This window comes from Pholcus phalangioides, unplaced genomic scaffold (genome assembly GCF_987345545.1).
Source record: "Pholcus phalangioides strain wild (caught in Gottingen) unplaced genomic scaffold, Ppha-v1.0 ptg000042l_1, whole genome shotgun sequence".
NCBI classification, from domain to species: Eukaryota; Metazoa; Arthropoda; class Arachnida; order Araneae; family Pholcidae; genus Pholcus; species Pholcus phalangioides.
In genome coordinates this window covers 3,467,420-3,494,981 of record NW_028301628.1, presented here as the reverse complement: position 1 = coordinate 3,494,981, position 27,562 = coordinate 3,467,420, and the positions used below count along the sequence as shown (strand labels likewise).

General features: G+C 35.0%; 1 protein-coding gene across 3 annotated transcripts in view; it reads left to right on the top strand.

Annotated features, from left to right (window-relative positions):
• LOC149063898 (synaptogenesis protein syg-2-like) overlaps positions 1-27,562 on the top strand; it is a 553,183-nt gene that overhangs the window by 236,350 nt on the left and 289,271 nt on the right. Inside the window, exon 1 of one of the 3 annotated variants that reach the window (XM_089255270.1) lies at positions 15,765-15,961. The exons of 1 other annotated variant lie outside the window; for it this stretch is intronic. In XM_089255270.1, the coding sequence (XP_089111396.1) occupies positions 15,817-15,961 (145 nt within the window). In that variant the 5' untranslated portion in view covers positions 15,765-15,816. Of the gene's footprint in view, positions 1-15,764; positions 15,962-27,562 lie in introns of those variants that run through there. One more of the 3 variants, XM_089255272.1, reaches the window with a different exon arrangement.

Genomic DNA, 27,562 nt, shown 5'->3' with positions numbered 1-27,562 from the left:
AACAGAAGAGTCAAGATGAAGGTTATACAATATACAAGAGGCTTCTCCTCTTCCCTAGAACTTTTTTCAAAAATGAGAAATTGTTCTCAAAATAATAATAAATAAATGAATCCCCCCAGGGATCCGCTGTTAAACAACTTCAAAGATCATTTGTTTCCATTAAAAATCATTATTTCGACTAATAATCGGTTAAGAATTCAACAATGTCGGTATTTTAAACGTTGAACTTCAACAGCTTGATTAGCATGAATCTTTTTGATCCAAGTATCACTTCCCACTGTGATTCAGCTCTTGATTTGTGAAAGAAGAGACCATATCACCATATAAAAGTTGGTAGGATGTTTATAATTAGAGTGATTGATATCTAAACGTATTCTAAAATTTTTACCGTCTTTTCAAATTGATGTAAATTGAAATTTCCTGACATCCTTGCGTTTGAATTTTCCACTTGCGGAAGATTTAATTTAAAGCTGGTATTTTGAATTAAATTGAACATAAATCATTGTTGAAAGTTATTCGTAAATCATTATACAAATACAAATACAACGCCACAACAGGCAAAATGCCCAACGAGGTGGCTGATAAAAAGATGCCCATAAAAATATGGTTGTCATGTGTTTCAAAAATACAGCAACCCAATTAAAAATGCAATTAACACAAATTACAAACAATATATACACATGATAAAATATTATACAATGCCCATAAAGAATACTTATGGTTGTCTTATTCTAAGAATGGATAGCTTCTCGATTTACCCCAACATGTTTATCGTATTTCTTTTTAAACGTGTCAATTGTGTTACAATTTACTACCTGCGGGGGTAAGCTATTCCATTTATTAACAACCCTATTGGAGAAAAATTCCCTGCGACACCATAACCTTGCATTGTCCCTCACCAATCGATACTGGTGTCCCCTTGTAAAAGCAGTCGATTGGCGGTGTACTAAAAGTTCATGGTCCATCCTATCCATCCCATTGAAAATTTTGCACACTTCGATCATATCTCCTCGACACCTGCGTTCATCCAATGTAAACATATTCAAAAAATGAAGTCTCTCTTCATACCTCAAGCCCCGTGTGCCAATAAGGACACGCGTAGCTCTTCTCTGCACCCCTTCAACCAAGTCTATGTCCCTCTGTAGGTATGGTCACCAAAACCTTACAGCATACTCCAGTCCAGGACGAACTAAGCCTCGAAAAAGCGGAAGAATGACTTTAGGAGAACGCGAAGAGACCTTTTTGAAAATGAGATCAAGCATTCTATTCGCTTTTTTGACAACCGCTGAACAATGTTCAGAAAACTTAAGTCGCTCGTCAATGAGAATTCCCAAATCGGTGACTCTAGTTGCATCCGGGATAGTGACACCATTCAACTCGTAAGAGAACCGTGGGTTGTTCGAACCAAAATGAGAGACCATGCACTTATCTACGCTAAACGTCATGCTCCATTCATTTGCCCATGCTGCAATCTTGTTTAAGTTGGTCTGGAGCAACTCCCTATCGCTTTCATTTCCGATTACCCCCATTAGCTTCACATCATCTGCGAATTTGCTAGTAATTCCATCGATACCCTGATCGAGTTTGTCGATAAAAAGTGAAAAAAGTATGGGGCCAAGGACACTTCCCTGAGGAACTCCACTTGTGACGTCTGTCCAACCAGAGAATTCCCCGTTCACCATAACTCGTTGCGACCTATCTCTTAACCACGATTCTATCCAATTCAGCAAGTTGCCCCCTATTCCAATCTCGTGTAAACGCTTCAAGAGTTTGCCATGTTGGACCCGATCGAATGCCTTCTGGAAATCAAGGTAAACAACGTCGACATTTTTGCTCTTACCCAAAGCCTTAGTCACGTAATCATAGAAGCAAAGGAGGTTAGTTACACATGACTTCCCCTTCCTGAACCCATGCTGATTATCCGACAATACATTATTCTCGTCTATCCACTTCACAAACTGCCTTTTGATGATAATTTCCAAAATTTTCGAGAGGGAGCTCGTCAAACTCACTGGACGATAATTAGACACCACTTCTCTACTACCCTTCTTAAATATCGGAACAACGTTAGCCAGTTTCCAATCTCTCGGGACGATACCCTCAGCAACACTACTCCTGTATATCTGTGCGACTGGCCCCAACAATTCATTAGCACCTTCCCTGAGAACCCTGGGATAGATATCATCTGGTCCTGGTGCTTTGCTTGCACATACATTTCTTAGAAGATTTAGGACCTCCACGTCTTCAACTTGAATATCGTTGAGCGTTTTATTACCCCATGCAACACCCGTATATCGAATATCATTATCTCCATTAAAAACCGACGCGAAAAAGTCATTGAAAGCACTACACATGCCTACATTGCTCTCTACTTTTGAGCCTCCTATCGAGAGGGGGCCAACTGTCCCCTTACATCCATTATTGACGTATCGAAAAAATGATTTTGGGTCAGAGCCAATGTTATCTGCCAACCTAGATTCAACTTGCTTTTTACTATCCCTTATCGCTTTCTTCAACAGTCTTCTTTTATCAGTAAACAATGATAGGTCACCTCGTCCACTTTTATACTCTCTGAATGCTCTTTTCTTTTCAAGATAAAGGTTCCGCACGCTATCCGTGAACCATGGAGGGTGTGATGTACAAACACGCTTTTTTCGAACAAAGGGTATGACGTCGTGCAAAACCCTTTGTTCGAAAAAAGCGTGTTTGTACATCACACCCTCTATGGTTCACGGATAGCGTGCGGAACCTTTATCTTGAAAAGAAAAGAGCATTGTTAGACATTATTCGTAAATCAATGTTAGACATTATTCGTATATCATTGTTAGAAATTATTCGTAAATCATTGTTAGCCATTATTCGTAAATCATTGTTAGCCATTATTCGTAAATCATTGTTAGAAATTATTCGTAAATCATTGTTAGAAATTATTCGTAAATCATTGTTAGCCATTATTCGTAAATCATTGTTAGCCATTATTCGTAAATCATTGTTAGAAATTATTCGTAAATCATTGTTAGCCATTATTCGTAAATCATTGTTAGCCATTACTCGTAAATCATTGTTAGCCATTATTCGTAAATCATTGTTAGCCATTACTCGTAAATCATTGTTAGCCATTATTCGTAAATACTTGTTGGAAACTATTCGTAAATCCTTGTTGGAAACTATTCGTAAATCCTTGTTGGAAACTATTCGTAAATCCTTGTTGGAAACTATTCGTAAATCCTTGTTGGAAACTATTCTTAAATCCTTGTTGGAAACTATTCATAAAGCGTCGTTGTAAACTGTAAAGCATAGTTGTAAAGTGTTCGTAGAGAATTGTAGAATATTGTCTTTTTGCAGAGTACTGTTGAAAATTGTTTGTAAAGCATAGTAGAAAAAATCGCTCATTAAATTTCCAACTACGACTCTCATCATTGAATGCCTGCAACACATGAATAATCATATTTCCATACCTTGGAATTAGTAATTTCTAAAAAAATTATAATGCCAGAAAATTCTAAAGAAATCGGAATTTCTCCATTATGGGCCAAATAAATAAATAAAAAAATCCGTCCGTCCATATTTACTTGTAGTCTTTATATCACTAATCTCTGGATTGAAATCAGGAGCACATACGTCCACAGATTTTAGGGCGTTTATATAGTTTTTCCTCGTTTTTATTTACTTTTTTCTCTGCAAATACTCTCTTCAACTGCAAATGTGTGAAGGGTTTTTTTTTGCCTTCAGGGTCCAGCACATAACTTCAATTCAAAAACTACTTCTTTTCCTCTCTCTAATCCCTCTTTCCTTATGGGCTGGGGCAATCTTCCCTGCAAACATCATTTCGTGGATGTTGTCAGTCCCTCGAAAAAAAAAAAAAAACACCCTCTAGAAATGAAAATAGATGAGTCTATCACGTGACTCTTAACCGTTACCGGAAGTACGTCTTCAGAGTCCCATCAGGATTCAGGATGTTTGGCTATTTTTTTTTTTCATCCCTTATTTTTTTTAGGATGAGTGCTGGGGGAATGATGTACAAGGGAAGAGGGAGAAATGAGAGACGAAAATGAAAGTCAGAATATCCCTAATCGCCATCAGAGAAACGAAAATACTTCAGTATATATACTCGGCTAAGACTCAATGTTTGGTAGCCCATGTCAGTAATGAAATATTTCATTACATTATTTCATCGTAACCACTCACACGATGTAATGAATGCTTTGAGAGCAGAGCAAAAAATAAAATACTTATAATTGATTGAAACGTTTATGCATTATTTTGCTGGCCATTTATTTAAGCATCGATGCAAGACATTTTATTCAAGCATCGATGAAAAACAATTTATTTAAGCATCAATGCCAGGGAATTTATTCAAGCATCGTTGCAAGGAAATTTTTTGAAGGAACGATGCAAAGAAATTTATTGAAGTATCGATGCAAAGCAATTTATTGAAGCATCGTTGCAAGGAAATTTTTTGAAGGAACGATGCAAAGCAATTAACTAAAGCATCGATGCAAAGCAATTTATTGAAGCATCGATGAAAAGCAATTTATTGAAGCATCGATGAAAAGCAATTTATTAAAGCAGCGATGCAAAGCAATTTATTAAAGCAGCGATGCAAAGCAATTTATTGAAGCAGCGATGCAAAGCAATTTATTGAAGCATCGATGAAAAGCAATTTATTGAGGCATCGATGAAAAGCAATTTATTGAAGCATCGATGAAAAGCAATTTATTGAAGCATCGATGAAAAAAAGCAATTTATTAAAGCAGCGATGCAAAGCAATTTATTGAAGCAGCGATGCAAAGCAATTTATTGAGGCATCGATGAAAAGCAATTTATTGAAGCATCGATGAAAAGCAATTTATTAAAGCAGCGATGCAAAGCAATTTATTAAAGCAGCGATGCAAAGCAATTTATTGAAGCAGCGATGCAAAGCAATTTATTGAGGCATCGATGAAAAGCAATTTATTGAAGCATCGATGAAAAGCACTTTATTAAAGCAGCGATGCAAGGAAATCCATGCATTATTCTTTATTTGTTCGATGTGAGACAATTTACTTGAGCATCGATGCTAAATTTTGTTGCAATGTTTAACGCATTTCTGTTTACGGTATTACATCGCGTGAACTTCTGAAATACAGCACCCATGGCTCGAGAACGAATTATGGCCCTCATATTCATCTGGTGTGGACGGACAGTGACCTAAATCTTAATTTTGCGAAAATGAATTAAGTGGAACATTTTCAGATCAATTCAGGACAAGCGACAAATTTACAGATCACTCAAGTGCCCTGCGGTCCATTCGCAAATAATCTAAGGGACCCTCAGTTTATTTGCAGATCACTGATGCCCAGTTTCAGAACACTAAAGCCACCCCTGGCACGTTTACAGATGATTTAAGTGACCGATGTCACACTTCCAGACCACTCAGGGAGCTCATAGTACGTTTTCAAGAAATTTAAGTGACCCATGGAACAAATATAGAGATCACTAAATTGGTTTAATATACCTTCAAATAAAAATATGTGAAGGTGCATTTTTTTTTTTTTTTTTTTTTGCCTTCAGGGTCCAGCACATAACTAACATAGTTTAATAAAACTACCTTTCTTCCACTCTCTAATCCCTCTTTCCTTATGGGCTGGGGCAATTTTCCCTGCAAACATCATTTCGTGAAACTTGTCAGTCCTCCGAGAAAAAAAAAACACCCTCTAGAAATGAAAATAGATGAGTATCACGTGACTCTTAAGCGTTACCAGAACTACGTCTTCAGAGTCCCATCAGGATTCGGGGATGTTTGCCCCCCGCCCTTATTTTTTTAGGATAAGTGCTCGGGAATGATGTGCAAGGGAAGAAAGAGAAATAGGGGATGAAAATGCAAGTCAGAATATCTCTAATCGTCATCAGAGGAACGAAAATACTTCAGTATATACTCGTCTATGACTCAATGCTGGTTATCCATGTTAGAGAAATGAAATATTTCATTACGTTAGTTCATCGTATCTACCCACATGTAGCAGTGAACGTCTGATCGCCTTGAGAGCAAAAACCAAATAGTCTACGCATAAATTATTGAAATGTTTATGTATACTTTTATATTGGGGAAATGTACTAAGGATTGATGCGCAACGCAATTTGTTCAACCATCGATGTGAGACAATTTATTTGGGCATTGATTCAAAATTTTGCTGAAAAAAAGCAATTTATTTGAGCACTGATGCAAAATTTTGCAGCAAAGCCAATGCATTTGTGTTAACGGTATACCGTCCGAAGGGAAAATGTGGGCCTCAGATTCATCCGATTTGAACCGGACCTTAAACTTTATTTCCTAAAAATGAACCAAGTGGCACGTTTCTAGATCACTTCAGTGACCCGCGGTGCCGTTCCACTACCATTGTGGGTCCTGCGTCTAATTACCAGATCATTTTAGTTATTCGCGGAATATTTACATTTGAGTGACCCGCAGCATAGTTCCAGATCACTAAAGTGCCCCGCGGCACATCAACAGATAATCTAAGTGACTCACAGCATATTTATAGACCATCATTACGTAGTTGCCATAGTATTAAAATGACCAGTGACGCATTTATAGAACATTTACGTGGCCTGTGTCACACTTCCAGCGCATTTAAGCGGCCCACTACGTTTCCAGATCACTTAGATGGCCCTCAGGCAAATCCAGATCACCAGTGTCCCGCGGTAAGTTTAGAAATCCCTTAAGTTTACAATCTCTTCATAACTTGTGCTTAAAATTGAATACCAGACAGTTGTTTCAAGGCTAATATAATCCCTTCGCAAGTGGAAATGGCCTGTTATATACGTATTGCACTGCTCACTAAAATAAAATCATGTGGTTGGATCGAAATTAGTACCGTATTTGCTGCCAGTGATGGTCGGATATGTGTAATTTTAATATTGAATAAATCTCCGGAGGCACCCGAGTTCTCATGGGACAATGTGCTTAAATCACTACGTGATAGAGCCTTAGCGTCTCTCGGTTGGATCGATAGCCGACACGTGATAGTTATTTCACGATCGTCATTCCCTCCCCCTAACATGTTTCTTTAAAGATGTCTGATAAATTTATATGATGAACGTGTCTAAAAATAATTAAATAAATGAAAGTGTTAATGCGGCACAACTGAAGTATTTATTTTTCTTCTGCGATGCAATGCCATCTTTTTCTTCCACCCTATAAGTCGCGAACCGGCCACGCACTAGTTATGATGATGGTCCCTTTCTTGACAAGGGGATGTTTTCGAGGGGCCATTGCAAGCTGATCTCCCCATTAAACAGTCTCGCCGCAGAGATCAACAGGCCTGCAACGATGAAATCTTCAAACATTATACTTCACTCATAGTTCGAAAAATATGTGGTAGATGGCAGCAATATAATACGCATTACACAGAAACAAGCTCCACGTTAGGTTCCCAACACGGACATACACATCCCGAACATGTACCAATTCATTAGAAATTCCGCAGAGGAATATGGATGAGGTACATGTGTGGTTTAATAGTAGTAGTAGAAGAGAGGTAGTGATGTGTAAAATTACTTTTTACTGTTTAGTACGTCATCCCCATTTGTTTTTTTTTTCCTCGATGCTTTCTATTTGTGGGTTTGCCGAATGCATACAGATGTCAGCATTCGTTGGCATTAGCCAGGAACAAATGCAGAATTTGAGGATTCAGTAGCGAAATGAACATAGTTTTAAGAATGTAAAACGTAGATGATAACCAAGATCATTCGATCAATTCGATCATTTTTGTCGCACCACGGTCATTTTCTGCACACGAGGGCTAATTAGACCGGGACCTACAATTTATTGCCGATTCCGAACGGCAGGCTTGTTTTTCATACTCGTCGAGAGGTTGGTGCGCTAACCCCTCGATGGGGGACTCCCTGCGGTAGCAATTTTTTGCTGCGGTCAAGTCGCCGTTTTTTTGTTGTACCCCTGTGTCAGGAAAGTTTTCTGACAAGGACGAACCGGGTATCGAACTCACGACACCTCTAAACATCCTTTGGTACTTTAGGCGAGTATCTTATCGACCTGGGCTACCGCGCCCTGATAACCAAGAAAGGCAGATGAGAATTTGTTATGGATAATTGAATAAAATGGAACGACGATGTTTAGTTTCAAAGCAAATTTAAGAAAAATTAAACCTAATGAAATAAGGTCCAGTCGACTTTGTTTTAGCGAGTACTATTGACAGTCACAACTTTTAACGGTACTTGCCTCGCATTTTATTTTATTCATTTATTATTTTTTTGCATTGAATACACTATAACACAACAGTGCAATGCCGATTAATTTCAATTTGAGCATTAATATTATAGTGACAGTGAACGCATTAAAGGGAGATCTCAATGTATTAAAATCAAGAAACTTATTACGAGATACGAGCGACTTTAGAATTACCCTCATACGTAATTCCCTTTGATTATTGTTCATCGATTATTCTTCCTCCACATATGTACTGTATGTACAGTAAGCATTTACTTTTATTTTATCTCACTCAAATGAAACTAGAAATGATATTGAAGGTCATTAAATTTAACTGGACCGAAACTGAGTCTTCAGTAATGAGGCGAAAGAAGATTGATATGCAATGGAACTATTAAAAAATAATAATATTAGCAGAACATTCTAGAAAATTATATTTTAAACTAATTCAACATTTTTGTTTTACTTCTAGGTTAAAGGGAAAAACATAACAAATGATCCTAAATCAAATTTCTCATCTTAAAGTATTGCTTCCTCATTTTGTTGATGATAGGCCCATGAATATATCAGTTACGGGAGAATTCAACAAAATAGGACGATGAAGATTTCTTTGTTGTTAAGGTATCCGACTACGTCCGAAAGCGAATAAATTTAAGAAAAATTTGACGAAATGAAATAGAGTTCAGTACATTTTTTTCTAACCGAGCAAGCACGTGAGTGACAGCCACGACTATGCGCAGAATTTGTCCCTTGTGAACGCATTTTTTTTCCTTCATTGAATAAGCCTGTATTTTATCGCAATAGTACCAGTGCTGATTCATGTCAATAAGGGTATTAATATCGTGGAGATAGTAAACACGTTAAAATCAGGAAACATTTCTGTGGTGTTTGGTCAGAACATGATACCCCCAAAACATGATTTTTTGATCTAAAAGTAAGTCTTGCTAATTATTACCAATTAGAAGTGAGATAAATGCACAAATACGTGGATACGGCTAAACAACATGCTGATGTATGATATTTTCATTTGCAAGCTATCCATACTTAGAATAGGACAACCATAAGTATTCTTTATGTGCGTTGTATAATATTTTATCATGTGTATATATCGTTTATAATTTGTGTTAATTGCATTTTTAATTGGGTTGCTGTATTTTTGAAATATATGACATCCATATTTTTATGGGCATCTTTTTATCAGGCACCTCGTTGGGCATTTTGCCTGTTGTGGCGTTGTATTTGTATTTGTGTGTATCTTTTATTTTTGATTTTTAAATGACAATGAAAATGCTTATATCTCAAAACTGTGATTTCGGAGTTATGTTCTGACCAAACGCCACAGAGTTTGCTAGATTACGAGTGATTTCAGGCACAAATTAACCTCATACGTCATTTCCCTTGATTATTGTTCATCGATTATTCCTTCTCCACATACATTCACTTTTATTTTATCTCACTCATAACGGTCCTAAATGAAATGTTTCCCCCCATAAACAGAGATTGTTCCTAATCACAACATTAACAAAGGAAAAAGAAAACATACAAATGAATTATTTCATCATTAAAGACGACTAATAATTTACTTCGGTGTCCCTAAAGCTTCCATGTTTGAGGGATTTTTTTAAGCTAATCCAAAAACATCCCCCTTTTTAAGAGGGAAAAAAATAAAACAAAAGAGAAATCTTTCAAAATTAATTCGTTCAAATGAAATTGGGAAGTGATTGAAGGTCATTAAATTTAATTGGACTGAAACTAAGTCTTCAGTAATGAGACGAAAGAAGATTGATATACACTGGAACTATTTCAAATAAAAAAAAAATATTATTAAAAGAATATTCTAGAAAAAGATATTTTTAACTAATTCAACATGGTTTTTTTTTCACTTCTATCTTAAAGGGGGAAAACGTAACAAATGATCCTAAATCAAATTTCTCGTCTTAAACTATTATTTCTTTATTTTCTTGATGGTATGGATATGCTATTAGTTACGGGGAATTCAATAAAACGGAACGACGAAGATTTCTTTACTTTTTTAAAACGAATTTTAAGATAAAAGGAAAAATTAAAATAAAATAAGGTTCAAGTCGACTTTTTAACCGAGGAATCATATTATGTTTAGTTCATTTGCATTTGTTGGATCAAGCGAGGATTTTCATTATTCATTCGATATAAGAAAGAAGATGTATATTTCTCTCCAATTTACGTTATAATTTCGTTCAAATGAACGATGATTTCGAGTTTGTTTCGTAAATACTGGATAGATATCTAAATTTTTCTATTTGAATTTTTTTTTTTTTAATGATTGCTTTAGCTTGATGATGATAACATATTATAATGATGGCATGTTTATCAAACAGTGGAAAAATAGAGAAGAAATTCCAGTAATTGGGATACGAGAAGCTTATTATTATTTTTGTTTTTTGGCATTTAGTTTTCGGGGTTTTTTTTTGTGATATACATGATAGAGTCTCTTTATATGTTTTATTTACCTTTTTTTTGTACACAATTTTACCTTTGAATAGATGTTGTTTACAAAGTGGAGTCAATTGGAATGAAAACCGATATGTAAAACATGAAAATAAATTAGTATTAAAATAAATAAATAAATATTTATTCTGAATCCAAAGACAAAATTTATCTACTGAAAATCCAAGAATCGCTCTCCTCATTTTCTAGTTTTTAAAATGTTTACAATCGGGATTCTCCTCGTTATGTTGCCTACACACGCGTAACATAAAAATAAGTTTTTCTTCCTTATCATTTATTCATTGCGTTGTTGCGAAATTTTCTGAGTAACTAACTGTCGTTTGTGACCAGAGTCGTGGTACTCAGGAGCGAACAAAAAAAGGTGCCCGTGCCCTCTCTCACGACAAAAAATTAAAATAATTTTTAAATATTTTTGTAAAAAATTAGAATATCGAAAGAAAATGTGTTATTATAATGGATATAATCTTAATCCATTTCCGGTAATTTAAAATTATTTTTGAAGGTTAATAGCTCAAAATTTCTTTGAGAGATATTCCTTGTGCCTCCCAAACTGAATGTGCTCCCCTCTAAAGTTCGATCTTGCGTACGCCAATGCTCGTAACCAGGATATTGTAATGTGGTAGGTCTTCTCATTGGATTTCTTATTTGCACCAATAAAAAACAAAATCCAATCCTATCTGAAGGTACATATGGCACCCTTGAATGGCTGATAGCACGTATCGCAACAAATCCACGAGAAAAATATGATATTTTCTTATGGTGACGTGCTGTCTAAAAACACCCTCCACCACCTTCGTTATTGCGATTCGACCGCGCATTATATGATGAAAAATGCTTGTTGAGAGGTAACTCATATCACCTCTTAAAGTTTGTCCCATGAATTTAGCATCACTCTGTATTACACTTGAGAAGCATCAATGAAATAGAACCCCCCCCCTTTTTTTCCGCTACCTATCAAACAAAAAAGTTATAAATTTTCTACTGAAGTTTGGCAACCGGAATTCTATTACTGTGCTTTGTAAAAAAGCAATATGACATGATATACTAGTGCTTATTTTATAAATAACTAGCTTACCCGTCGCATGTTGCTGCGATGTCAGAAGAAAGAAAATTCAAGGAAATGAGGAAAGGGGGAAAAAATGCCAGAAACCTTCCCGGGTGGAACTCAACAACTTCCCAAAGTTTTATGGCGATCGGATGAATGGTGTAGTAATGCATAAAGGACAAACAGACAGACGTACATTCGTTTATATATATATACGGATAATATTAGTTAAGTTTTCAAGTTTGCCTCAAAATTTTAATAGTAAATATTTGCATGTGGTAGTTTAACATCAGTAAAACTCACTTAATTTTCAGTTGATCTGTATTTTATGTAAATACAATTCTGCGGTGTTTGGTCAGAACAAAATCATATTTTTGAGATATAAGCATTCTCATTGTCATTTAAAAATCAAAAATATAAAACATACACAAATACAAATGAAAATATCACTCATCGGCATTTTTTTTAGTCGTACGCACGTATTTGTGCATTTATCTCACTTATAAGACTTAACATTAGATCAAAAAGAAATTTTTTTGGAGTTATCATGTTCTGACCAAACGACCAAACACGACAAAATTATGTAGGAATATGAAAAGGAAATTTTGAAAGAATCGTGAAATTTTCATCAATTGTATTGTTTAAAAAATATTAATTATTACCAAAATTTATTGCTTTTCTACTATTTATTTGATTCATTGCACATTAGTTGAAATCCGGTTGCTTATTTTGATCAAAGGACTGTAGCAGTTTTTATTTGATAGATGGCAGAAGTTGTTTGAATTCAATGGCGTGTAATATAATGCTATACTGTAGGGCACAGAATTCTCGGGACAAATTTCAGATTTAATAAAATAAATAAGTTAAATTAAAAAGAATCAATTACGGAAGCCATTCAAAAATGGTTAAAAATTCGAATTTAACAAAAGAAAAAAGTAGTAAATAAAGGTGTTGAATAAATTTGGGAAACACTGTTTTATAACCGAGAATACCACGGTGTGACTGATGCGGTCTTCGTCTAATGTTTAATTTGGCCCGCAATGTCTGAAACATCGAGGACCCGTCAACTGAACTTTATTCTTTCCGAAGATAGGGGAAGTTCAAACACACACCAATAATAGAGGATGCGATATTGAATGCATTACGTAAATGTAATAAATCCGATTAATATGCATATATCATCACCATCCATTTTGATAAGTTTGATAAACTCCACTAAATTTATCACATGATCAGAAACAGTAATTATGCGTAATACCCAAGTATCCTTGATAAATATAATAAACAGTAATGAATTCATCACATTTTGCGGTAATACTGCATAATTCACCATTTTGTATTGGTAAATCTGATAAATCGGTCCCATTGCCGTGACTAATATTCAATAAATTATTCCGTTTAAAGAACTTTCATTCATGAAATCACGATTTTAATACTTAAATCGTGAAATTTATTACATGAGGGTCCGACTAGACTCTCATTTGGGAATTTATTTTTCATATTTTTCAAATTCACTGGCGATGCTTTGCTCTTATGCACAATCGACTGTGAAAGTGGTAATATTTCCAGCATTCATCATATTTATGAACGACGCTTGGGTACTATGCATAATCATTGGGAAAAAGTGGTAAATTTTGGGAAACTCGTCAAACTTAGTGAAATGGTCGGTTACTATGCATATTAACCGGTTATATCACATTTACAGTAACGTATACATCCAATAATCCATTTAATTGATTAGATCACAATACTCACCATTTTCCATGGAAATTTATATTGCATTAGAGGTTGAACTCTCTAGTAATATATAGCCATAGTGTCTTTTCCGTAGCCTACGAAAAACGTGACTTGTGTGTGTCTTTCTCTAAATGTAATTAAATAGCAAGCTGCACTTGATCTATAGATTTCTGTTTTCAACATCCATCAAATGTGATCTGGGATTCTTTCCCATAGAGTGACAGGGTTTCAGTTTATTCTTTTCCAATCCTATAAAAGCAAGGATCTAGTTCCCGGAATGAATTATATTTGAAGACAGTAAGAAAACCCTTGAGAAAAAGAAAAAAATTCAATGTGAATGAAATGCGCATTCACTCGAATTTAAAAAAATGCCAATATGAAATTTTCAAAAATATTTGTTGAAAAGTAAATATTTTTTTGAGTTTTTTTCCATTTCTTCCCGCCGTTTTCTTATGCTGTGCCTTCGTAAAAAAATTTTGAAAAGTTGAGTCTCAACCTCATTCCCTTCACTTAAGGTATCCGACTACGTTGAAAACGTCATTTCGGAAGAAAATGTCGATTCTCATTGTTTCATTTTTTTTATGAAAGCTCTATTTTTGCGATTGCAAAACCGCCTTTGTTTTGATAAAAATTGTTTTTTCGGGTTCGAAGACCGTCGTCCGTTTGAGTTTGTTCTCAACGTTTCCCCAACACTAGTGGTTGGCATCATCAGGAGAATTGATAAACTGGATCAAAGACTTTGATCCAGTTTATCAATTCACGTTGAGAACAAACTCAAACGGACGACGGTCTTCGAACCCGAAAAAACAATTTTTATCAAAACAAAGGCGGTTTTGCAATCGCAAAAATAGAGCTTTCATAAAAAAAATGAAATGATCAAAGTCTTTGATCCAGTTTATCAATTCTCCTGATGATGCCAACCACTAGTGTTGGGGAAACGTTGAGAACAAACTCAAACGGACGACGGTCTTCGAACCCGAAAAAACAATTTTTATCAAATGATGGCCGCGAAAACCTTATAGACTATTTACATCGCCTTTGTTTTGTTTAGGTGATGCTTAGAATAATGTTGCACCCACTTTAGTGTTGCGTTTTTACATACAAGTAATAAATAACTTCATTATGAATTAAACTTTAAACGTGTTTCATGAAAAATACTATTCTTGACAGTTTACTTGAGATTGAAACATAATTTTTAAAAATCCATTCATTGTATCATTACGAAATTTTAATATAATATTTTGCTGTATATTGTTGAGGGTATGAACCAAACTCTAAAGTCTATCACGTATATTCGTCGAATTACAGTGTTTTATAGACGATATATCGAATGAAATTTCGAATATAGCGTCGTTCGTTTATAAACTTGTACATTAACAGATTTGAGTGTAACATATAATCAATACAAGCCATTAACTTTTTGGTTCGTCACCTGCACATTCATAGTTGAATGTACTGTTGAAAGAAACTAAAACATTCCATTGAACGAAATTTTTGCAATCGTATCTCGGATGTTACATGAACTTTGCTTAAAACTTGACATAAAAATGACTTTTTCATGCAAAATGACTTTTACATGCCGTAAGTCTAATCCGTTGAAAACAGACAAATATTGTCAGAAAAGATGTGCTGTGATTCTGGGTATATATGCAGAAAACACTGCAAGACGATAGCAAAACTGACCAGATATATGTCGTTATATCCAAAATCGTTGCGTTTTCATACACGTTAAAATAAAAGATCATTAATATTATTCTTTGAGATTTTTTTATAGAAAAACAGGATCCGTTTATTGTTCTCTATCCTGAAGAAACAAGATTCTGATTTCAGTAATGGAAATTTGCAAAAAAAGAAGTAAGCAGACCCTTGTCAAAAAAATACCAACGGAATCAAAACTGCTTTTCCTGTATTTTAAAATGCGAAAATAAAATCTTTAAAAACAAAGTGCTGAAAAGTAAATATTTTTGAGTTGTTTCCACTTCTTCTCTCTCTACTGTCACTTTGTAAACAAAATACCAAAAAAATTCTGGAAATAGGTCTATAAACATCAGCAGTGGTACAGTCCTCCCCAAGGGACCAAAAAGTCTCAGTTGGATTGGCTGAGTCAACCCTATTTCCGTCACTTAAGACCTCCACGTGACCGAGGCTGACTCAATTGTAACTTAATTCGTACCAAACAGTTCCTTTTTTTTTTTTTTTTTGTTAGCTCCGCAACAAGCTCCTCTTTACTGCCACTGACAAATAAGAAGAGTAAAGCAAAAAAGAAGTGAGAGGAGAGAAAAAAGAAACCCGTAACATTTTTATCCATTGTGGTTTTCCCTTCCATTTATCCATTTCGATGGTGCACTATGATGAAGAGAAGAATAGAATGAGTTCGAATCTTGTAACAATATCTACTACGCAACTGTTTCGGATATCCCTACGCCTATTGATTGTGTGGAGTGTGTCGACTCTGGATATAGCGATATCATGGAATTATCCACGTAAGTTTATTCTTAGTCTTTACCTGGTGATGTGTACGTAGTGGGAGATGAATAGTGATCCACGTGGATGTTCTGAAAGTTCATTTCTGCTTGACCACTGGTTGTGAATGGGGAGGGATCCGCTGTACTTTAGCGCAGGGTTTTGGAGCCGGTCCATGGGGATGGGGATTCCAGTTCGAGAAACATTCCGTGCAGTTCATATGGGCATTATATAATTTTTGATTTCATTTCAAATATTACCCTACTTATATTGGCTTTTATTTTTCGGCTTATTATTTATTACTAAATTATTTATCTATATTTATTATTATTATTATTTGCCCGCTAATTATTTCTCCTATTTGCCGGTTCGCAAGACACTTCTATTTTTTTTACATCCTATTTACTTATTTTTTGCCGACCCGCAATTTACTTTTACTGTTTTTGTTTCTCCCATTTACTTTTTTCCCGTTCCGTAAATTATTTCCACTGCTTATTTTTTGCCTGTGTCCAAAAATTACTTGTACTCTAGTTATTTTTTCCACAATTTACTTTTTCCTGCAGGCCCGCAAATTACTTATATTTATTTATTTTTGCCGTTCCGCTAATATTACATCTATTATTTATTTTTAACAATATCCATTTATTTTTTGCCCACTGCAAGTTGATTCTACTATTTATATTTTGCCTATCTGCAAATTACTTCTTTTCTACCAATTTTTTTTCTTATTTATTGCCGTGGTCCGCTAATTATTTCTGATTTCCGCCGGTCCGAGAAAATGTTCAACTGCAGTGGAAACTCCCTTGACGGACACTTTTCTGATCCCCGGTCCCGTGGAATATGGCTTTAATGTATTTCACTCTCCGTTAGTGGACACTCTCGATAGGGGATAGTGGCAAACTCTATTCCCCCCCTCCCGAACTCCAATTTATTAATTTTTATTCCTAAATCTAGAATTTATCATATTCAACGGTGAATATGTATATTCCCAAGCTCCTATTCGTAAATATTTCAATCCATCAATTAATTACTTGATTCACTGAACATGGTCCAGGAAGGATGCTGATTCCGTTTGGTAAAGTTGGTTTTGTTCGTTGATAATGTGTGAAGGATGCCCAACATTATGACTGATAATGGTGTATATTGTTTTTATCTTCTTCGCGCTTTGTATGAATCAATTGCAATTTCATTGCAAAATATGATAGTGCACGTATCATGCACGGGCAAAAATAATTAATTGGTTTAGTGAAGAGAAGAAAAGTTATAAACTTTTTCCGTGTTTATGAAACTTTACATTTTTATTTGGGAATTATGCATAATCGCCGGTAAAAATGACAAATGTAGGGAAATTTAATCAAATTTTCTTTATTGAGACCACTGGTGACCACCGCACCAATATTTACGTTTATACATACGGTAATAGTTTACAATACATTTTAGCATTAAGAATTATAGGAACCAATTGTGACCGAAGCCAAACGTCGCATAAATGTGAAAGACACATAAACGAGGTTCCACTGTATATTGTACCTCCCCATTAGTGGACGCTTCCCGTTAGCGGGCAAAATTCTTGGTCCCTTGGTTGTCCGTTATCGAGAGGGTATATTCTACTTTTACCGGTCCACAGTAAAAAGGTTAAAGAGCACTGCTCTAGGTGATTTCCCCTAAACCTGAAGTTTTAAACGTTTTAGTTCTAGTGGAACCCTCGATAGTTACGGGACTGTTCCATGGATAAAAAAATTAAAAAAAAACAAAAACAATCGAACACTAATTGTTCAGTGATATAGACATTCCATTGCATTTAATGACATAATTTTATCTCTTTTCATACCGCGGAATCGCAGTTCCTTTCTGAAGTGGCACCGATTCGTGGGATTTTCTTGCTAGTCTCCGAAACACCCCGCCTAATTCATGTAGCACTATATGATTGTAAAACAAGGCAACTCCAGGCCACAACTACATACTTGGTCAGCTGCAGGCGCGCTTCAATTTTGGATCCCTCCTTTTGATGAAATGAGGTCAAAAGTTGAATTAAGTGTCCAATAAATACAGTGAATATGCATAATCATCCACCAATTAGTAAATTTTATGAAGTTTGTGAATTCATGACATTTATCGGTGATTATGTATATTATATCCCCAGATCGTATTGATAAACATGGCAAATCGTCAGCGAGTTACTTGAAATTACTGGACATTTTGCTCAAACGGCAGTCTATGATTAGATGGATTCGATCGGTGATGGTGATTATGTTTAATTTTCTAGTGTACGGGTTAGGTCTGTGAGACCCATGCGCACCTACGTCTCTCATTTACTGACAGGTGGTAGGACCTATTTTCTTTAGGTTCTCGCTAGCAATGTTTGAATACTTTATTTTAATGAAGATGAAATGATATGATCATTACTCAATCAAATTATTATAAATAAAAGTGTATCGGTATTTTATAAAACATATATTCAAAGATGGGTCTGTGAGAACCAACCCGGGCACTCCCGGAACATTTTCCTCACCCGTGCACTGCAGGGTTAAGAAAGCTAACAATACAAGACAATAATTTATACGAGTTTTTCCGCAAAACATTTATTTTCATCCAATTCAATTTTCATAGCAACACTATGTAGCACATAGCACATATATGTGTACACTCATCACGTACGGGGTTAATGATAAGTGATTGAATTTAAGACACGTTCCCGCATTTCTTCCATATTTTCCCTAAGTTTCATTTGGAAATTATGCATATTCACCAGACGTAGCCCAGACTCTGTCCCATGAGGGATATAAACCCTTTAAATGCATTATCACCGGCAAAAGTGAAAATGCGTGTAAGGAAATTTATCAAACTTACCGAGACGATAAGTGATTGCGCATAACAACCGCCAATTATGGGTAAATACCGATTTATCACATTTCATCATCATCAACCATTTTAAATCCACTGCTAAGTGAAGGTCTCCTCTAAATTCTTCCATTTTACTCTGTCTGATGCTTTAGTCATCCAGTTAACTCCAGCCACTTTTTCGTACCTCGTTGATCCATCTTGCATGAGGACGCCTTCTCGGACTTTTAACACCACGGGGTGTACCGATCCAAAATACTTGTGGTTCATGTGTTGCCCTGTCTTCTTGCAATATGTCCAGTCCATTTCCATTTTAGATGTTTATTCTTTCCATGACATCACATACCTTTGTGTGGTTCCTTATCCAAGTGACTCGTTTTCTGTCTTTCCTTGTGATGCCTAACATGTATCTTTCCATGCTCCTTTATGTTGTCTGTAGCCTTTGTATCGTGGTGATTGTGAGTGTCCATATTTGAGCTTCGTAAGTAAGTGCTGGTTGCACACACTGGTTAAACACTTCTTTTTCAATCATAATGACATGTGGCTCTTCAGAATTAGTTTTTTGTCAAAAGTACTCCATCCGACCCTGATTCTTCTGTTTATTTCATTAATGATTCCGTTGTCCATGGTAACATATGCAGGGTGCATAGCTAACAGGGGGGGCATGACATTTTACTTGCGAATGTTCGATTCTAGAGGTATATACTTCCAATTAGAATTTAAAATATTAACTGTGCATAAAATATTAGCTTTCACACACACACACACACACATGCACAGTCCCCATATGCTCTACAACCCCAATTCGAAAGTGACCTTGTCTCTCCTGATACCAACAAAAAAGTTCCATGTTTCTAAGTGCAATATTTACTAAGATACCGGAGTTTGAAAAACGGAGGAAAACAGCTCTAAATTCGGAAAAAAAAGTTTTTCATCCGATTTCAACGCTGCTTTTTCCCAAATTTCTCCTCCGTTTTCCAAACTCGAATATCTCAATCTCCATCGCTTGGATACGTGGAATTTTCTTTGTTAGTATCAGAAGAGACAGGGAAAAAACTTTTAAATTGGGTTTTGGGGACACCCGGAGGAGTATATAAAAGTTATTTTTCTCTATTTCAACAACTATACAAACTCTTGAAACATGAATGGCATATCTGAGTATTGTGCACGTTATTTGGAAATTTTTCTAATCGGAAGTATACCTACCCCTTGGATCAACGGTTCACCAGTAAAATGTCATATGTTCATAAAAATGTGAATATTATAGAGCCATAGCCCTACAGCAAACTACATTCAGGAATTGCTTGCATTCATATATGCTTTATATTTGTAAACCAAATTTTCATACTTGTCATAGATCAATGCGATATCGACTTTAAACACTTGTTTGTTATCACATATATCACACGTTTCGTATACATAAATACAGGAGTTGAAACAAACTTACATGTCATCTATGAATAAATCTATATACCCCCTAGATATGCATATTATTCATATTATTCTCTGCATCAGGGGATTGCTCATTGTATCGGCTCATTGTATCGCACAACCACTTCAAATACTACAAACATCACAGGGAAAAGCTACGGCAGGATTACTACATAGATTTTCGGCGTACTTATATGAAGGGTTTCGCACCGGACCAGTCGCATTAAATAATTGGCCATCGTGAGGCACTCATATGCCACTGTTTCTAGAATATATATAGAATAGCGGGGTTCCCTATGAGGATGAAAACTTCAAACAAAGCCGAGTGTCCCACTTCCTTTAATTGTACTCGATTGTATTGGTTGGACACCGGTGACCTGATGAGATGATTACCGGTGTACCTCCCCTACGGGCATCGACGAAGACGGAAGGGCGTGTAATATTCTCTCCGTATGATAATTAAATGTCGGTATAGTGTGGATGACCAGATGCGTAATCGGTCATCGGGCAAGCCAGAGACCATTCCCCGCTTAATGCATGCAATTGGGGCATCAGATGGTTGTTTCAGTGGACTTTCTCGATCAGCTCAATCACGTTGAATAAAGTTCTGCTGATAAAATCAATGTACACAGTCACACTCGGTTATAACCGCATTGAAGATTCCGTGAAATTTCGTTGTTACCGAGGTTAGTGTTTTCATTCTTGACAGAGAATGTGTCGAGATGAAATCAAATTATGTGCATTCAGAATGTTATTTCATTATGATTTTGGGTGACCTTAATCTATAATAACTTGAACCTGGAAGAACCGACAACTCGTGCCTATCGTTAGGCGATTTACTGCCTGCTAACCCCGAGGGGTTTGGTTGGAGCGGAAGAATAGCTACTAACATCCCTTCGGACCAAAACCCGGAACCCCATAATGTGAGGGTTAATGAAACAATTGTGCCGAATAATTAAAGGTTGGGCCAGAAAAACAAATTTGCAGGGACCACAGAAAAACTGCCGTGACAAAGAGGCTTCATCTTATTCCACACATTTTTTTTAGATCAATCTATAATTCTTATTGTTCCGATACGAATATTCAGTTAGTTTCGAATAGAAAAATAAACTACATTCAGTTTCTTATATCTTTTTGCCCCACTCACTGAACTGAAATCAGAGACAACTGTGTGACTGTTTCATTCATTTGTATAAATCATCCGTAACGAAAACACAGTTTGCTCCACCTACGTCGCGTGACATTAGACGATTCTTTTAGGTGGTTAATAAATGAAAATGCCACTAAAAATCAGTTAAAGATCTATTCAAATGACTCCACATTCTTCTGTACCAAATTAAACCGAATTTTATTGATACAAATGAAACGAAATTCTACTGGTTCTTATGAAAACAAATTTCACTGGTCTATATAAACCAAATATTACTGGTCTATATAAACCAAATATTACTGGTCTATATAAACCAAATATTACTGGTCTATATAAACCAAATATTACTGGTCTATATAAACCAAATATTACTGGTCCTTATGAAAATAAGTTTTACTGGACCTATAAACTGATTTCATTGGTCCATATAATACCAAAGTTTACTGGTCACTGGTTCATATAAAGAAAAAATTTACTATTTCATATAAAACCAAAATTTACTAGTTCATATAAAACCAAAGTTTACTAAATGTAAAGAAAATGTAATGGTCCATATGGAACTAATGTTTTCTGGTAACAATGAAACCAAATTGTAATTATTTTACAAACGAAACCAAATTTTACTTGTCCAAACAGAAAAAAGAAATCTACTGGTCCATATGATACGAAATTCTATAATGATCCACATACACACGTGTAAAAGCAAATACTTCGGATCAAAATTAGATTTTACAGGTCCAATAGAACCAAACTGTAACAGTCCAAATGAAACCAGATTTCACAGGTCTATTAGAACCAAATCACAATTGTCCATAGAAATGAAATTTTTATGATCCATATGGAACCAAATTCTTCCGATTAAAATTAAACCAAAAATTGTTCTGGTAAAAATGAACTCAAATTCTTCTGCTTCTGTAAAGATGAAACCAAACTACAATAGTCCAAACGGAACCAAATTCTATTTATCCAAATCGCACCAATCATTTACCGAACAATGAAATTACACAGTATAGATTAGTTTACTATTTCAATTTTTTTTTGGAATTTAAAAAGTGGCTAGTACATCACCCGAAGTGTCGGTTGTCCGAATTTGTATAATTTTTCCCAGTGGGAAGTTCGGAGAAGCCTCGTTTACGTACAAATATTGCAATTCTTAATCCCAGAATATGAAGCAACACACACATTTCTATTCTTTAAAAAAAACAATTCAGCATTAATTAAAATGCCTGAAAATGGACATATTTCGCTGTAATCATCCGTTAAAACTTGTTCACAACATGAATTCTCCACGGTTTTTTTTCGTAAATTATAATAAACAAATCGACAGACACATAATTAAAATAGAGTTTCGAATAGTATAAGTTATTCATCTTCCATATTTTTCCCAGAAAAGCGAAGTCTTCGAAAATGAATGTTTTGAATCATTTCATCTGTTATTCAGATACACGTCGCATATTCTCAATTTTTAATTTTGCATACGTTTATTACGTAGCCTACGGCACTTTTCATCTTCCCGTGGCAACAAAATTGAATTATTATTGCACGACTTCGTGGACGGCGTAGATGAAAAACCGGCGTGTGGGTGTGTGTAGATGTAATTGAATTCATTATGTCTGTGTAAGACATCGATTTTCATCTTGGAACGCCTCGATGCCCGTGACTTGTTCGATGCGTGAACAGCACCAAATATGAATTTATAATGCAAATACAGGGTGGGCGAAAAGTCCTGGAGACACATTTTCAAGATTATTAAAAAAATCAACCAAAATCGTCATATAAAAGTGAGGTTTGAATAAAAAATTTCATATTTTTTTTCAGAATAATAAAAGAAAATTGGAATTTCACTCAGTGCTGTATTAAGGAAAACTGCTCCTAGTATATGAATTGAGCCATAACAGCGGTATATAATTTAATGTCTATTACGATTTGGATTATATAATCCTTTGATATCCGAGCGTTCATTTTTTGGAATAGCCAAAATGTTTTTTGCATTTTGATACTCGAAAAAATACACTAAAAACATAAATGCCATCAAAACTTTTTTTTTTCACATTTCCAGTATTTTTTATTTATTTATTTAAAGAGAAATAACTTAATTCGTCCATTTTTTTCATTCAATATGATGCCGAGCATATTCATCTTCACATGCATTTTTTTGTAGTTTTATTGCTAATTTTTAAGTAATAAATCGCTCTTTTCCTGAAGGCACTTTCTCTCGAAAGCCATTATAAAAATTCCTGAAAGCTCAACTTTGTGTTACAAATTCTGCTCAAAGTTGTTCAACTTTAAGTACTGTCCTCTGATGGAAGGTCCCCTCAATGCTAAAGTTCATATAAACCATATTTCTAACTCGAAATTTGCCCGATCCTTTATGTCAGGGGTTAACTCCATGAGATTTCAAAAACAAAATCTGCAGTAAGAAAAAGCAATCCACACATTTGTGGCACAAGGGTCTGAAAGGGATACAACCACCACATTTCAATGCCAGCACCCATGTACTACCCCGTTTCATATGAGAGGGTTCGAACCCCGTTCAGTAGGTGGTGGTCGGCTGCAGTTGATTTTCCGTGTTTTTTCAACTTCGAGGAGTTGAATGCTCTAGCTGGTCTCCTATTTAAAAAATCTCTCCGCAGAGAGCAGACAGATCTATAACAATGCTAACAAAACATGAAAATTCAAGCATTTTCATATTTAGCAGCATTAGCTCGAAGCAAGTGAAATCAGGGCCGTAGTGTGCCCCCCAGACAGACATTTCCTTGAGGCTCTTGTTGAAAGGGTTATTATTACTGGGGGGCCCATTCAGATTGGGGTCCAGGGGCAGTACCCCGGTTTTCCCAGGATAGTTACGGCCCTCAGCGCAATGCTGACAACATAACTACGTTGAGGAGAATAATACACTCAGCATATACATTCTGGCCTGTACCGATTCATTAGAAATGCCGTAGAGGGATGTGTACGAAGTGAATATTTGGTTAAGTATTAGCAGAGTGATATGAACACACCCTTTTGCCGCAGTTATATGCAAAGCGAACCGAATGAACATTCATTATGCTGTGTCGCATTTTACGGGGGGTTTTTTCTATCTTGCAGTGTCGTCATCTATAGGCAAAATTTTAAACTTTTTTATTTTTATTATCATCCACAAAAAGTCTTGACAATGATGAGTATTTTTCCGTATAAACCACATTTTTTCTCAGTTAGTTGATTTTTTATCAATTTTTGAAATATCTTATTCATAGGTGTCTTAAAAAAACGAAAAAAAAAGTTGTTCATTTTATATTCAAAGTAAGTAATTACATAAAAAACAACTATTATAAACAAACTATACTCCTCTGTTTTTAACATGTATTTTTCAAATGCCTCGATTCGGGTTTGACCATGATCCTATGTTATGCCCTTAGCTTCTACCGCCCTCCTAGAACATTTCATCGCTCCCCAGGGGGCGTTAACGCCCATGTTGGGAATCACTGGGCTAATCAGTTTTTTTCAAAATTCTCACATAACAGCGGAATTAATTTCTGTGCAGGACAAAGATCGAAAATTAGAAGAAATAATTTGAGGGAAAAACACTAAATAAATGCCCGTAATAATTTCAGGATCGGCAGAATAGGTAAATAAATAATTTGTGGACCGGCAAAAAAGTTAATTAAATGGAAGAAATAGTTCAAGGACACCAGCCTTAAAAAATAAATTGGATACTGGATTTGAGGACAACAGCAAGAAAAAATAAATAACATATTTCAATTTGTGAACCAGCGAAATAATGAGTTGGAGAAATTACTTGTGGCCTGGCAAATAAGTAAATGTGAAAAAAGGTTCAATATTTTGATAACTTCTTTAAAAATTACAAACTTCAATTTTTTCACATGGTTTCCTGCTTATTTATGTCGAATAATACGAGATGATTTGCACGACTGACATGTTATAAACAACAAAAATTCATAATTTTAACGACCTAAATTCACTGATTCACTTTTATGAATGTTGGAGATATTCCTATCCGTTCGAATGTTCGACAGTATTCAGAAAACGCGTCATTTCAGCCAAGTCCAAAGAGTTCATGCATACGTATTAATTAAGATAATGTTCTTCAACTTTGATCAATTGCTAGTGAATTAGTTTCGCACGCGACTTCCCACAGGAAAAAATGTTATACATAAATTGTTACGAAAAATTCTAAATATACCTCACTGATGTTCAACAATTTTTGATAATTTTTGTCGCACCACGGTCATTTTCTGCACATGTGGACTAATTAGATCGGGACCTACAATTTATTCCCGATTCCGAACAAAAGCCTATTTCATACTCACCGAGAGGGTTAGTGCGCTAACCCCTTCGGTGTAGCATCTTTTTCTGTGGTCAGCTCGCCGTTCCTGATGCACCTCTGTGTCAGGAAAGTTTCCGACTAACCGGGTATGGAACTCGAGACATCTCATCTCTATAAACATACTTTAGTACTTTAGGTGAATATCTTATCGATCTGGGTTATCACGCCCACCTCACTAATGTCTCTCCAATAAACATGTAGAATGAATAGGAAATTATTACATGATTTGCTTCAAGGACAGTGGGAAAAATCCACGGATGTCTCCATCATTAAGAAACATTCACCTACACAATGCTTCATTGATAAACGCAAATAAATTATTTAAATATGCTCGATCCTCAAGATTGTTAGCTTAAAAATAGTTAATTAAATAGAAATTATAGAGAACCCATTGAATACAAAAACATTGGTGAATAAATTTTCACAATCTGTAATCATGACTTAATTAAAATAATTCCTAGTATTTCCTTAAATATATATATTTTCCTCAAATCTGGTTCCTTGATTCTCATTTCTCAAAATTTTCATACTTTTTGTGTTCCTAGTTCCGTATAAATTAAATGTTTCTGACTTGTAGCGTGAATAAAGCAATTTTTTTCTGAGTATTTTCCTATTTATACATATTAATTCTGAGTATTTAAAAACATCTTTCACAATTATATTTGCTTCATCAATAAAAACACGATCTGATATTCTTATAATTACTGTGGTATTATCATTAAATTGCGTATATTTATTTAATTATTTAAGTACATAAAAGATTGAATATAACATTAATGAAGAAAGAAAAACTGAATATATATTCATAAAAATATTCTATCCAGTCTATTCGTTTTTTCTTACTATATGAAGTTGTTTGGCAAAACAAAAGTTCCATTTGCATGCAACATACTTCAATGACTACGATTATAAGAGACGTTTCAATTAAATATTATCTTCCATCCTGAAAAGAAAATGCAAATGGTCTTGATTTAACGGAGAAAATCATATTATTTCCTTTATTCTTCAAACGAAATAATTAAAAGAAATACAGAAAAAGGGAGAAGTGAAACTTGAATTCTCAAAATATCTCTTTTATATTCCTCATTCGGAGAAATCTCCAGGAATAATTTTATTACTCGTGAAAATTTCAGCCGTTAACTGTTATTACTGTAACCACGATTTAGTTCGTGCAATTCCGTGCGAGCCGCTTGATTGCTTGGCAATTGCAATGCTGGAGAGCTTCATTTGAATCTAAAATGCTAAGATAAAAGAAAAAAAACACACACACACACACACACAAAAAAACTTACATAAAGTTTCGATATCACATGATGAAGCCAGAATTAAATTGGAATGGATAACTACCTGAGATTACATTAAGTGAAATTCGAGACGTTAATGACTCGTTTGCAATTTCTCCTTTCTTCAGAAAATTTTCTGCAATTTTTTTTGTTCTAAGAGCTTTTTTTTTTTTTGGCTTTAAGACGTTAAAACGTTTAATTCAGTTCTTTCTTTCCGGAAACGGAAACTTTACAGAGAAATTTAAATTTTTTTTAACGTATAACTTTCCTAAATTTTATTATCTTTTGATCTAACTTCCTCTGAGGAAACTTTTGTATCCATCCACGTCCGGAACGGAATATAAATAATGAATGATTTAATGGTCGTGTGATTTCGGAATTTAATTTCATAAAAATTCATCCAAATAATTATTTTTTTAAAGTGAATAATATAATATAAATACGATATATATTTGATGATATAATATTTTATACAATTCGTTCCATAAATTTTTACGGATTTTAAAATATTCTATTCCGCTTATAACCACCAGGGATATTAGATAGATGTTATGGGGGGATAGATTGATGTCCGGGCCAACCGCTA